We start from the raw sequence: 12,933 nt of genomic DNA on the forward strand, positions 1-12,933 counted from the left end.
GAGATTCTTCTGTCGTTCTTGATGCCAAGGGCTGCTACACTTAACCTAATTAAAAATGTAGAAATGAGTCGCCTTAATAATATCAAAGAGAAAAAGAGAAGCAGCCAGGTCTGGTCAAAGGGAAGAAATCTTTTTATACTGTTATCACATCGTTTGTGTTTTATTTAGAGGGATGACTTAGATCAGGGGTGCTCAATACGTCGATCGCGATCGACCAGTCGATCGCAAAGGTAGTATTGGTAGATCGCATGGCATTAAAAAAATAGATGCCAGCCTATCATCCATCCCGTCACTTGATTGATACAGGGAAGCCAGTCAGATGACATCAGATTTTTTCTGACGCTTAGGTCGCTGCGCATGCGCAAACAGCGGCGCGAAGTGTAGTAAAACTGACAAGCTAGTCAGCGAGTTAACTCCAATTTTTAGCTCTCGGTTTTTTCTCTTAAACCTGGCCGTCAGCAGCTACTGTCCGGACTATGCATCCCTGGCTGATTCAATTCAGTGCAAGTCATCAGAGTAAACTCAGGTAATGACAAAAAATTTACATAGTTAATTGTGTTGTGAAATATTGGATATTGCGGTTATGCATGTATATACATTGTAGATATAAAGAATCCTCAATATATTTATAAATAAGTATATGTTTTGGATTTTTGTAGTGGGTAGATCATTTTGACTTGGTCATTTTATAAGTAGCTCACATGCGGAAAAAGTGTGAGCACCCCTGACTTAGATGATATCTGCCTGGTCTGTCTATAAAGCACTACAGCACTATGCTCAGATCTCTGTCAGTGTAGAACAACAAGTCTTGGGTAGTTGTCGGCACTCCACAGAGCTGGGTAACTGCAATAATTTACAGGGAAGGGTGCTATTATCATTTGGACGTTGACGTGACTCACCTGACAGGCTTTACGGGATTGTCTGACACGTTTCTGAGAGTCTGACTCTTCAGATGTGTTTATGATTGTGCTTTTATTTGTCCCATATTTTCTCCTTCCTTACTGCATTTTATAAAGCGCATTTACTATTTTTATAAAGCTGTATGCATAAAAATAAAGTGGACAGAAATGTGTTTGACATCTCATTGGTGGTCTTTCTAGTCCTATCTGCTTAGAAATCAAACTGACATGCCAAAAACTCAGGCATGTCAAACTCAGCAGTATAACATACAGTGCTCAGGTGTCTTTACTGTGGTTTGTGATTTGAATTTACTGAGGGTACAAATGGAACCCTATTAAGCCCACGGCTATATTTCCACATGATCTATAAAATTACCATAACCAGAATCCACACCTACACCTGTAAAAATCAGAGGTGGGACCAAGTCATTGTTTTGCAAGTCTCGAGTAAGTCTCAAGTCTTTATCCTCAAGTCTCAAGTCAAGTCTCAAGTAATGTCAGGCAAGTCAGAGTCGAGTCTCAAGTCACTGGTGTAAAAGTCCAAGTAAAGTCACAAGTCTGAAATTTTGAATTTCAAGTCCTTTCGAGTCATTAAAAAAAAACGAAAAAAAGCATGTTGCAGTTATGCTAAATGTAAATATTAGACCATGTAATTTTTAAATCTGTGTTTTTCCTCAACACATGACAAAATAGTGAACTTAGAAAATATACACAAATTGTGAAATTGCACCTCTTTAGAATGCAGCTCAATTAAACCTAGCTCCAAGAATAATTTTCACCGACAGTTCTGAGATAAGCTGCATGTTATTCTTGGATGCGGTTGTAGGACCGGCTTTAAAATCGCATGATAAAAATATCATACATATAAAAAAAAAAACTGCATCACCAACGTAGCCTGGAAAACATTTGCTAGTTAGATGAAGTCAGCTATCTCATCGTAGCATATTTATATGCATATTTATAATTATACGGTTCTTGGAGTGAGTGCATACACTCGTGAAGTTTAGTAACTTACGGTCACTGCAACAAGCCCAGGTACAGTTTACCGACGGATGGGTGCACGACCTTGAAATGCACCGTGTAGAAAGTAAAGACCATCGTACGAACAAAGGTAAGTTTACCAGTCTCACAAATCGTCGTCATAAATACACATTCCTTAACCGTTTATTAATAGGACCTTTGAGCTCAACGGTAATTAATTAGTAGTGGAAATGATTTCTGGTAGCCATCACAGAAATGTAGCAGTGACAATAATACTGTATGCTGTAATCGCACTGGGCAATTAGTGATACAAAACAACTGTTTTACCCTGTGAATAAAAGTATATGTTTTTGTCAATGTACCATAATAACAGAAGCGAAACGCAATATTGTGTCAGGACAATTCACTATTTATGCACAATAAATAAAGGAGCATAGCGCGACAATTTCTGTTCAGCGCCAGACTTGCTTGTAACCTATATCACCAGTTATGTTATGAAAATGACGCATTAACTACAACAGCAGACTGACCTTCGTGTAAATGCTTGGAGCAGACTAACCTGTGAGCTGGAGGGTTCTGGGACGTTATATTTGGTCTTTGAATGGCTGCAATCCAGGCCATCCGTCGCGTCTTTGTTACTTCGCAAACACGGCTCGAACAATTTCTCTTCAACGACGTAATCCGATAACAACCGATCTCTTTACCTGTCGGCTTCCCGTGGCTGTCATGCGACCGGCTATTGCAGTTAATAATACAACAGCTTCTTGACATTTTTGTGTTTCTTTTTATCGCTGTGTGACTGATTTCAATTGAAAGCCTGCGTGCGCTAGTAACTCTTGTCACGAGTTCCCAGAATCCTTTGCGGTTCTACCCGTGAATGACGTCACATTTTCAATCTCTATATAATATGCATGTTAAATTTTATATTTGGGGTAAAATATCAAGTCTTTTCAAGTAAACCGGTTCAAGTCCAATTCAAGTCCCAAGTCATTGGTGTAAAAGTCCAAGTCAAGTCACAAGTCTTACAACATTTTTTCAAGTCAAGTCTAGAGTCATAAAATTAATGACTCGAGTCTGACTCGAGTCCAAGTCATGTGACTCGAGTCCACACCTCTGGTAAAAATAGTCTTACTTCCTCTGCTGTGCTGTTACGTTTGTCACTTTGCACACGCACATTGCACATCTGTATGCATTTGTGTGTGTGTGTGTGTGTGTGTGTGTGTGTGTGTGTGTGTGTGTGTGTGTGTGTGTGTGTGTGTGTGTGTGCGCCCCTGATCATCCACAGGATCAACAACTCACAGTGTGTATGTGTGTGTGTGTTTTGTCCTCCACTGCAGCTGGTTGTGCTGAGGCAGTTTTTCCTATTCTAATGAATGTAGTTTAGCTGGTTAGGTGCTGGGTCCAGGATGCTTTCTTGGGCTTGCTGTGCCTGAATGCAGTGCATAGACAGATGATGTATTGGAACCATCACATCAAGGAGTCGCTCATATGAGCTGGGGATGCCGAGCTCGGCGTTGCCTACTGTCTCTTGTGATGGTGGGGGTTGGCAGGGGGGAGTGCTGAAGGGGTGGGCTTGGACGAGGCTGTATTTTCTTTGGGGAATTGCGTGTTTCAGCAGTATGGATATTGCAGGCAGTGGCAGAAGGAATAAACAGACTTTCTCTTCCACCCCCCCACCCCCTCAACCCCCATTTTCTTCAGGGATGGGCCTGTTCACAGAAGCGGTTCTGTGACTGATGTTTGCCTGTGTTATGCGTCTATTTATTTGTTTGGCAAACAAATGCATTATTAACAAGCCACTGCCACATGTTATCCTCTCAGTGTATTCTCCGTTTGCATCAGTGTCGCTCTATTCAAGTGCAAATTAGCTAGGTCACTGCACGATTGTAATACCAAAGCCTAAGTGAAACGTCTGACTCAACAGGATGTGCGACTTATATACATACATAGATTTGATGTCGTTTTGCGGTTTAAAGTTAAATATTTGAGGGGGGGGGGGGGACGGGACATAATGCAATAGGTGAAAGTGCTCCTCTGTTGCAGAGCACACAGGTGGTCTTATGTTTCATGGTGGTTTATGTCTCCATGCTTGGAATGACAAAATGTGTCCGTTACTGTGGCCCATGAAATTAGAAGGGCTCATTTGAAGGGGGGAACCTATGAAAAGAGCATTTTAATATGATCTAAAGAGGTATGGACCATTAAAACTGGTGATAAATCCTGACATTCAGTATGCATTTCCTTTTAACTCGCAGTCACATTAGATATTAGATTGAGTGGGCCCCTAAGCGTCATTTCAGACCCAAAAGGAACTGCCTGTAGGTTTGCCTGGGAACAGCTTGAATAAAAATAATGCTGTGAAAGGCTTATTCGCACTCACAATCACACTTAAGGCAATTTCACCCATAACAGGGACTAGGACTGGGAGAAAATGAGTCTAAGGCAAAAGACACCTTTTCTGAAGGTTTTTTTCCCCTCTCATGCATACCAATGTATTTAACTCATCTGCAATCAAAAGGAAAGGTTAAAAATCTTGTTAGGGTCTCTCTCCTTTGGCATTGGGAGTCTAGAAGAAGGTACAAAGCACGTCCACGCACAGGCGGCCATTGGAGGAGAATAGAAGAATGAGATATAGAAATTCAGGAAACGCCCAAAACACAAACACTTGGCTTCATTGGTAAAAAATACTGACTTCTTGGCTGATATCTGTTTTGTTGTGCTGCTCTCTTTGGCTTTCTCATAACAGAAGTGAATCAAAGTGGTGAACTCCAGTGCTGCTTAACCATAGGTTGGAATTCAAGATGGGTCAGGAAGACATTTCTTAAAGGTCTCACTGTGGGCCAACAGCATCAAAATGTTTTCTTGACTTCGGTTCTCAGAAAAGGAAAAGGAGATGTTGGATCTGAAAAAGAAAGCTTTGCTCAGCAGTGGAAAAGAAGACGCTTCAGTTGAGGTTAAACTTAGTTTCCAATATGTGCTTTTATCAGATTGTGAATGCACAAGTGAAAATACTTATGGAGGTAAAAGCATACATGTATGTGTAACAGTTTAGTTAATTTAGTATGAAAACTGCTGTATTATATGCTGTTGTTGATGCACAAGGAAACATATCAGTATCATGATATCAATAAATAAAGAGCCGACATCAGCTTGTGCTACACGCAAGGTTAGGGCAGGATTTTTTTTTCCATCAAGCAAGAGCAAGGTCTAATATTTACAAAATTTTCAGTGAAACACTTCAAGAGTTTTAATCGGTGGAGCTTTCGTGCAACGAGAAAAGGAAGAGGTTGGCCTTCGTTTTGTTTGCTCAAATGACGCGTAATTATTTTCTTGTTACCTCGGTAAAAATAAATAAATAAATACAAAATAGAGAGAAGATGACATTTTACCTGCCAACTATCATCCTTGTTAAGACTGAACAAATCACCCACTGAAGATATGCAAAGGCAGTGTAATTAAATGTTTAGAGACTACAAGAGGAGCTGAAATGAAAGCCGTCTTGATCTTCAGAGGACAGCTTTCAAATCAGCCCCCAAACAACTTTAATTCTTATTTCTAAAACGATTTTAATGTTGTTTTCCCTACAGTGGATTGAAGATTTGTTTAGATGTTTCCAAATAGGAAGCCACTTTGTTCAAGGCTGAATGAGCAGTGACACGCGTGCATGTGTGTGCGTGTGTCGGTGTGGATGCATGTTCAGAATGGTTATAAGTGTAAATGTGTGTTTTGTAAGTGGGAGTTCTCTAAAACAACCTCATTAAGGAATAACTGACATGAGTCTATTACATAATTTAAATTCAAATGCATGTACGGCTGCACCTCCCTCACGTCGATGGGCCCGCGGTGCAGCCCGCCTATGATCTTACTGCAGATGCATGTATCTCAGAGTCATACAAATGAGAGGACCAGCCCTCATGAGGAGGATTTTTTTAGGAGACTATAGATGAAAAAGTTTTAAAAAAAAGTTCCTATGAGTTCTTGGCTTTTGCATTTATCTATAATTTTTTATTTATTTATCCGTGTATAGCTGCTAAGCACAGTAAAATGCCATCTGTGCCTCAATAAAAACATTCTCAAGTCTGTTTTACAATTAGAGTGGACGAATTGTGAGCTTTGACAGTGTGGGTGACTCTGTATTTACTGCTACAAACAAACAAACACAAAAAAAATCCTGTTAGGATGACTAATATTTAGCAATAACGGCAGCATTATGGTATCATTTACACTCTGTTGTGCCTAATAAGTTGCAAACAGCTTTACTCGCCAAGGAGTTCAACAAATATATCCACGCTTTAATAATCCCATCTATGGAAGTTGTGTTATTTACATGAAAGAAGTGATTTAGTCTAACTTATTTGATTGCGTGCAATAATCTTGAAAAGGTTTTATTTTTCATGTCTTGTTTGCTACGTGCTCAATGGCTATCTTAATTATCTAAGGGGATCATTTGGATGCAGATTTCTCATTCCAGTATGGGCACAATTAGTACTTTATAGGCCAGTTTAATACACTCTCCAAAATCACAATGATTTGCTGGCACTTTCTGCCGTTTGTGCAGTCCTATTGCTGGCATCAGCTGCTCATCAGCAGGTCTTTATCTTTGTTCTCAGCTGTTGTGTTCTGTTATAAACACAATGAAGGTATATTAAAAAAATAAGACCAAAGCAGATATCCGTGCGGTAGAAGCAACCAAGTGAACAAAAAAAGGTTCCCAGCTGCTCACGTGTACGATATTGTCAATTATACATGCAAATGTTTTCCAGCAGCTGTTGGTGTTCATTTTTAACCCTCAGCTGCACAAACAGTTAGTTTTATGTTTTCTTCTCTGTGTGTTTGACAGAGAACAATGGTGTTGTGTTAATATGTTTCTACGAGCCCAGGATGATCTTAAACTGCTACAAATTGGCTCACAACTCTTCTGGCAGGTTTTGTACAGTACTCGTAACTGTTTTTTCTGCCAATGTCATGCTGGCTTTGTGCTAAATTGACATTTCCTCAGCACAATGACTTTCACCGTAAGGGTGAGGATCAGATTTATGATGCTCAACCAATCAGACAGTCTTCACCGAGGCTCGTAAGAACTTTGTTTATTCTAAAGTCTAGAAAAAATAGCGGCGAATGAGAGATTTATTAAGCTTTGCAACCTAAATTGAGAGCACTTTATGCTTGACTGGAAAAAAGCAATGCAGATTTGTCCTACAAATATCGGAATTTTTGCTAGAGTAGTTTCTGGCATAACCAACTTTACCGACCTTTACCTAGGACAAGAAATAAAAGACTTCTTTAGATGTCAACAGGTGTGACATTTAGTTAGGTTAAGTAACTATGCTGTGATTGTCCTTTGTGTTTTTCTTTACAAATCTCCTCCAACACTCCTTCTCTACAGACATACTGTATCCAAGCACACCAAGTCACAGCTTCCATAATCAAAGGTGTGTATTTACTCTGTGCTGGGCTGCATCCACAGAGTTAACACTCCAAAGTCTATAATGCAAAAAAGGCCCTCAGAACTTAAAAAGAGGGCCACATTTGCCAAATTAGCCATTAGGTTTAGAGACTTTTATGTTAAAGACTTTAGAGGAAAAACATTGCTGGACTTTGAATATTAAAGACTCAAGAAAACTTGCAGATTCCCACATTGTTAAAACAGGGATGAGTTTCTCTGTAGCGCTTTTGCTTTTGCTCAATTCACATCTGTATTGTCCCCAAAGTGTTATCTCTAAGTGGCACAGACTTAACAAGGAAACATCAGGCTTTCACCTTGGTCCACCTCATTTACTGTAAACCACAGAAACAGCAAGTTTCCTCTCGTGTTTTTGTGCATTTGCCATATGTTTTCCCACAGGATGTTTTTTTAGTCTTTTTCAGACTATATGCATGGTAAAATATTTCTGTGTTTGTTGAATACATTATCACTGGCCCGGGGAAAAGCGTGATATTTTTTTTTCTTAAGTGTAGTATCTGATAAGGGGATAGCTTTAAACAAAACAAAAAAATATTAATTTAAAAAATGAGCAAATATTTGCTCTTGGCACTGCTCTTTTTCTTCTTCTTTAATTTGTATGAGTCATGCAGTTCATCTTGACTCAGGTGTGGCCTTCCTAGACTGGGAAGGGAGGGGTTGTGGGGGTGGTGGGTTTGGGGGTATGTGGTATAACTTTGACTGCGTGTAAGTGGGGGGGGGGGGATATTTTAGTGTGTGGGCTGAAATATCCCCAAAACGTCCTTTTTCAAACAAGATGGCATCCAGTCACGTGATTTAAAAAAAGAAAGAAAGAAAGGAAAAGAAACAAACTTTGCACACAGTCTATACTACGACCTCTCTCGCTCTCTTTTTAACCCACATTTGCAAACCACCTCGCTAACGCTTCCAAATATATGTCTACTTTACGTGAGCTTCGGCTCTGCCACAAAGAAGGACGTTTCCGCGGTGTGCGGTCGTGCTGTGCTGAAACTTCACGCTCAGGAGCTGCCCTGGCTCTCCTCAGCAGTGCATTCATAAATGCGCATTTCAGATATTTCTTATTTCCCAGTTATTGAATCGCAGTTTCCAGCCGGCAACAACAAGTGTTTTCACTGAAGTGTTTGACTTAAGAAGCTGTTGCCTGACTTTTTTTTTCCTTTTTTTTAAAAAAGCCCATAGGTTCAGCACCTCGGACAGCGACCAGAGTGAGCTGCTCACAGTTCAACCTCTGCTCCCTCTTGAGGCCTTTGAGCTTCATTTGCAAACATGTATTTTTCCTACAGTCTGTATACACAGATAGATCCCCTTTCGTTGAAAAGCTATATGCAAACAAAAACTGATAAATGCACTTAGCCTATACAATACAATACCTTTTATTAAGCGGGACATAGGGATTCTTCTATAATTTCCACAATGTACATTTGGTGAGCAACGTCACTGAACATTAAATCAGTCAAAGCTACGCAGATTCCGAAATGTAGAACACACAATAATGTGAATATGTACTTTATAAATTATATCATTGTTACTATTTTTTTTTTTTAAATAAAAGGGCTCTAAGTCGTCTTCGGTGGCTGAAATATGTCGCCTTTTTTTTCTCTTTTAAATAAACTCGTCGGCGGCCTACATTTGGCGTATTTTCAATATGTTCAGCATCCAAACGCAACACCATTGACAGCACAAAACATAAAGATAAAACTTCCATTCGTGCAAAAAAAATGCCTTGGGCGTGAAAGCACTTCTTCTGTTGTTTGTCCATATAATTCCATATACTTCACTTGGACGGAAACCATAAATTGTTTAAGGCTATACAAACATAAAATAGAGCATAACACACTCGGCCTGTCCAAGGTGTCAGTTCCTCCACTCCCCCCATCTTCTCCTTTGTCCATTTCCTCTCAGGTACACCCGTTTGTCTGTCGGCAAAGTTTGTTTTCCAAGCAAGGGGGGAAAAAAATCCACGTACCCGACAAGTACGGGCCACGTTGAATCATCCAGATTGCGTTAGAGTTGGCTGATGGATTTGAATATATGAAACTCCAAGGAAACGTTCAGATTTGACTAGATAGTGGACGAGTGTAGGTATACAGATATTCGTCGGCTTCCTTGGCTGACAGTTATTTTAGTTAAAAATAAATGGCATGTTTTTTTCGTTTTTTTCTATTTTTTCTTTTTTGGTTCCTCAACCTAAGCAGAGTCCCATGCGACGTGAGTCATCGCAGATTAGATTATAGAGGAAAGACTAGAAAGCCTGAGAAGGTGGAGTATTTCCATCCGCCCATTAGGGTGCCCCGTTCCAGCTTCAGATAGACACGGTCCTCCCGTTCAACCATCAGCAGTACTCCGTTGCTGGCCGCCTCTCTCGTAACGTCCTGGTCACCGGCGAATGCTGATATAACCGGATAATCATTCTGCATCAGGTTCACCTGCAATTAAGAGCAACGAGAAACTTGGAGCTGAGTCTTGTACCCAGGAAATGCAAAAATGCGCCCCACGTTTTTCGTAATTTCTCACCTGTATAGTTTGTCTGTTGTAGACCTTCACCACGTGAAAGCTGAAACTATAGATTCCCCTTCTTGGAGCCTGGAAAACACTCGTTTTGAGATCGAAATGGTTGCCGATGTTCACTAAAACCTGTGATAAGAAAGGGAGCACAATAAGACAGTGCTTTATTAGTATGATTATTTTTTATGTGCATGCTTAATTCAACACAACAGCTGGTTTTGTGGAAACGTATTGCTTGTGTCTGCTGTGCGCAGTGACTAAAAAAGAGGCGTATAAGCCAGTAAGCCTGGTGCTGCTTTGCCAAATGTTTCAGGCAGCACTTCAGTCGCACTTTGGGAAGGATCCCAATTTGAGGCGTATAACAGGCCGCTGTCCAAAGACCTCAGCCGTGAAAACTTATTGGAATATCTAATCAAAAGCAACACATTGCATATCTAAATGCGGCCGAGGCCTAAGACGCATGCGGTAAATGATCGTGCATGGGTGATCGTCTGGCGGCGCATCTCCAGATCACGCCAATTACGCACACGAATCCTTCTGAAACATAAAATAACGCCGAAGTCTTTAGAAAACCTCCTGGCTCGGATCGCACAGAGCGTTAGAAGTAATAGAAAATCAATATCGAGCAAGATCATAAGTTTTACCCACCCAACAGATTGTACGAAGAGAAAATTATATTTTAGAATAAAATCGGACTTGTATTGGATATGGGTGTGTTGACGCTAAATTCAGTGGACATCTGACCTGGTCAAAATAGATGGTCATGGACGTGTTGCTCATCTCTGACGGCTCATGGTTGGTTCCACGCACGGCTGAAAAAGCCACCTTTGCCCCAGCGGAGCGGACTGAAATGCCAAGTGAGGAGGTGACTGCGCCGTCCGAAGAAGGGTTCGAGTCGCACACCACTAGACACTTCCCCTCGAGAACTATGGGTTCCGTGTCGTTCTGGCCAAGGCAGAAAGCCACGCCGCATCCCAAGAGGAGGGTCAGTGCCAGTATGGCACAGCGTCCCGGGCAGCGCGCTGGCACCATGGTTGGATCGCTGATCCCGTGCACACTGATACAGCCCGGTAGCCCCTTGGAGGTTTGTTAGCTCTCGATCACCTGGTCCAGAGTCGGTCCCTTCTATCGTCCCCTCTCTCTTCCTCAATATGTGATGCTCCCTCACTCTCTCAAACACCTTCTGACACACAGACGCACTCAGACTCTCTCCGACTGAGACTCCCCTCCCTCCTGCACGTCTTAGTTGATTTTGGGAGAGTATTCAGACATCTGCGGTTGCAATTCCTGATATAAGAGAAAAATAGTTCTCTTGTAAGACAATAACATCAATGAGATCGTATATAGTTTACTTAATAAACTTGTAACCAGCGTGCGTAAAAGGACTTGTGCGTAAAGGGAAAAGAGACTGATCGTTAAATACCACAATCCTAATAAGCATGGTGTAGAAATTGATCATCCTTTATAATTATCCTATCAAAGCAATTATTTGTGCTTCAGCTGCGTGTTTGCTGATGGGAATGCGCGCTGCAGCACTTTGTACCAAATTAAAATGTCCAAAAAAAGATGTTCCCTTCCTCTATCCTCGTTCTGGCTGATAATTGTGATGAAACAAGCACTTTTCTGGCATTTCTATAAAGGAACGATAAACCACGACCTACCTGCGTTATCCATCCCGCTGGTGTGCTTTCTGTCCCACCCTCCAAGACTGTAAATTGAGCGCTCAGATCGCTGCTGCTGCTGCTACTGCTGCAGAAAAAAGCATGAGTCTCTGGGCTGCCTTTCGAGGGAGTACTCACGCCCATTCTTTGTGTGTGGCCACTGCAACGAGACTTCTCAGAAGTGCCCCACAATTAAGACACATTGCGTGGACTAATAGGTTTGTTTGCACAGTCATACGTGCTATGCTGGGAGCTTGGGGGCCCCTGAGGTTGGCAAAGATCACTCGCTCTTAGGGACTATCATTTATATGCTCTGGTTTTGTCATATCTCTGTCTGATTAATCCGAAATGAAGGGGGAATGCAGCGGGTAACCTTGCAGTTACATGGTACATTCAGCATGCATGTATATGTTACTAATTTGGGACTTAAAGCAATTTTTTTATGAATCAAATACAGATACTCGTGCGCCACCCAGTGGCGGATCTAAATTGTGCATAAGGGCTGTCAGGTTATTAGAGATACACAAGGGGGGTAAAAAAAAAAAAATCAAAGAATCTAAGAGATTAAGACAATAAACTTGTGTGGCATCTCACCTGCATGCTCCACTGACACATGGTTGTCAACAGTCTTCCATCACATCACAAATAAAACAAAGATCTCACAACCAGGTTCAAAGCAGGTAAAGCTTCAACAAAGCTCACTTCACCGAGTATGACCCGCACTTCTCTGTTCCACCCTTAGCCTTCTTCTTTTCAACTTCTGACATGCCATCATCCTTTGAAGAGCTGTAGAGGGTTCCTATCAGTGCTCCACACTTCTGAATGGTTTGAGGATGGGCTTCACAAGTATCGAACCTCACGCTGGACCTTTAATGAGCTGTCGTTTTCACACTTCCTACCAAGTGCTAAGTGGCTGCATTATACATGTACACAGCAGATACTGTAGGCCAGCTGTTTTATCCACTCAAGTAAAGGAACAGACTGTGTTACTTTTGATTTATCAGAGCTGGAATTTGTTTTAGGGTTTCACGCAAGTAAGCGATTGGATAAGATGAGCAGGTAGAGAATATATCACTGTTAATAAGTGTTGAAAGCTCAGACACAGCTGAAGAATATGTGACTTGTGCAGTGTGTTTCACATGCCTTTGTACATGCTAAGTCCTCTACTAAAAATACATTATTTTAGGCTTAATCATGGTTAATCCTTTGCTCCCTTCATTCCCATTTGACAAACACTGCACTGTCACAGCCGACTGACAAACCATGCGGAAGAGTGACATCAGGTATCCAAGAGCCACAGCTGTCCTCGGGCCTTTAGAAGGACACATAGCTACAGAAATCATCAAATGTCAAGTACGGGGGACAAGCAAGCAAAAAGGATGTGGCCTACATGCCATTACTATACCAGGGGCTGCTGTTGCCC

General features: G+C 41.3%; 1 protein-coding gene across 1 annotated transcript; it reads right to left on the minus strand.

Moving 5' to 3' along the window:
* Positions 1 to 8,701: 8,701 nt before the first annotated feature.
* Positions 8,702 to 11,881, minus strand: cbln2b (cerebellin 2b precursor). Its single transcript, XM_085468529.1, has 4 exons — positions 11,511 to 11,881; positions 10,594 to 11,136; positions 9,859 to 9,978; positions 8,702 to 9,770 (listed from the first exon to the last, which is right to left on the minus strand). Exons 2-4 carry the CDS (start codon positions 10,879 to 10,881, stop codon positions 9,573 to 9,575), a joined length of 606 nt encoding a protein of 201 aa, XP_085324655.1. The 5' UTR covers positions 10,882 to 11,136; positions 11,511 to 11,881; the 3' UTR covers positions 8,702 to 9,572.
* Between the last annotated feature and the right edge of the window lie 1,052 nt (positions 11,882 to 12,933).

This window comes from Copadichromis virginalis, linkage group LG9, assembly GCF_057382275.1.
Source record: "Copadichromis virginalis isolate Kocher_CV1m ecotype Utaka linkage group LG9, C_Virginalis_male_GT1.1, whole genome shotgun sequence".
Taxonomy (NCBI): Eukaryota; Metazoa; Chordata; class Actinopteri; order Cichliformes; family Cichlidae; genus Copadichromis; species Copadichromis virginalis.

Excerpts from the sequence above, each read along its gene's own strand:
- cbln2b (XM_085468529.1), bottom strand. The coding sequence starts at position 10,881 with ATGGTGCCAGCGCGCTGCCCGGGACGCTGTGCCATACTGGCACTGACC. Across the intron at positions 9,979-10,593 it reads TGACCATCTATTTTGACCAG|GTTTTAGTGAACATCGGCAA; the intron begins GTCAGATGTCCA and ends TTCTTATCACAG. Across the intron at positions 9,771-9,858 it reads ACAACAGACAAACTATACAG|GTGAACCTGATGCAGAATGA; the intron begins GTGAGAAATTAC and ends TCTTAATTGCAG.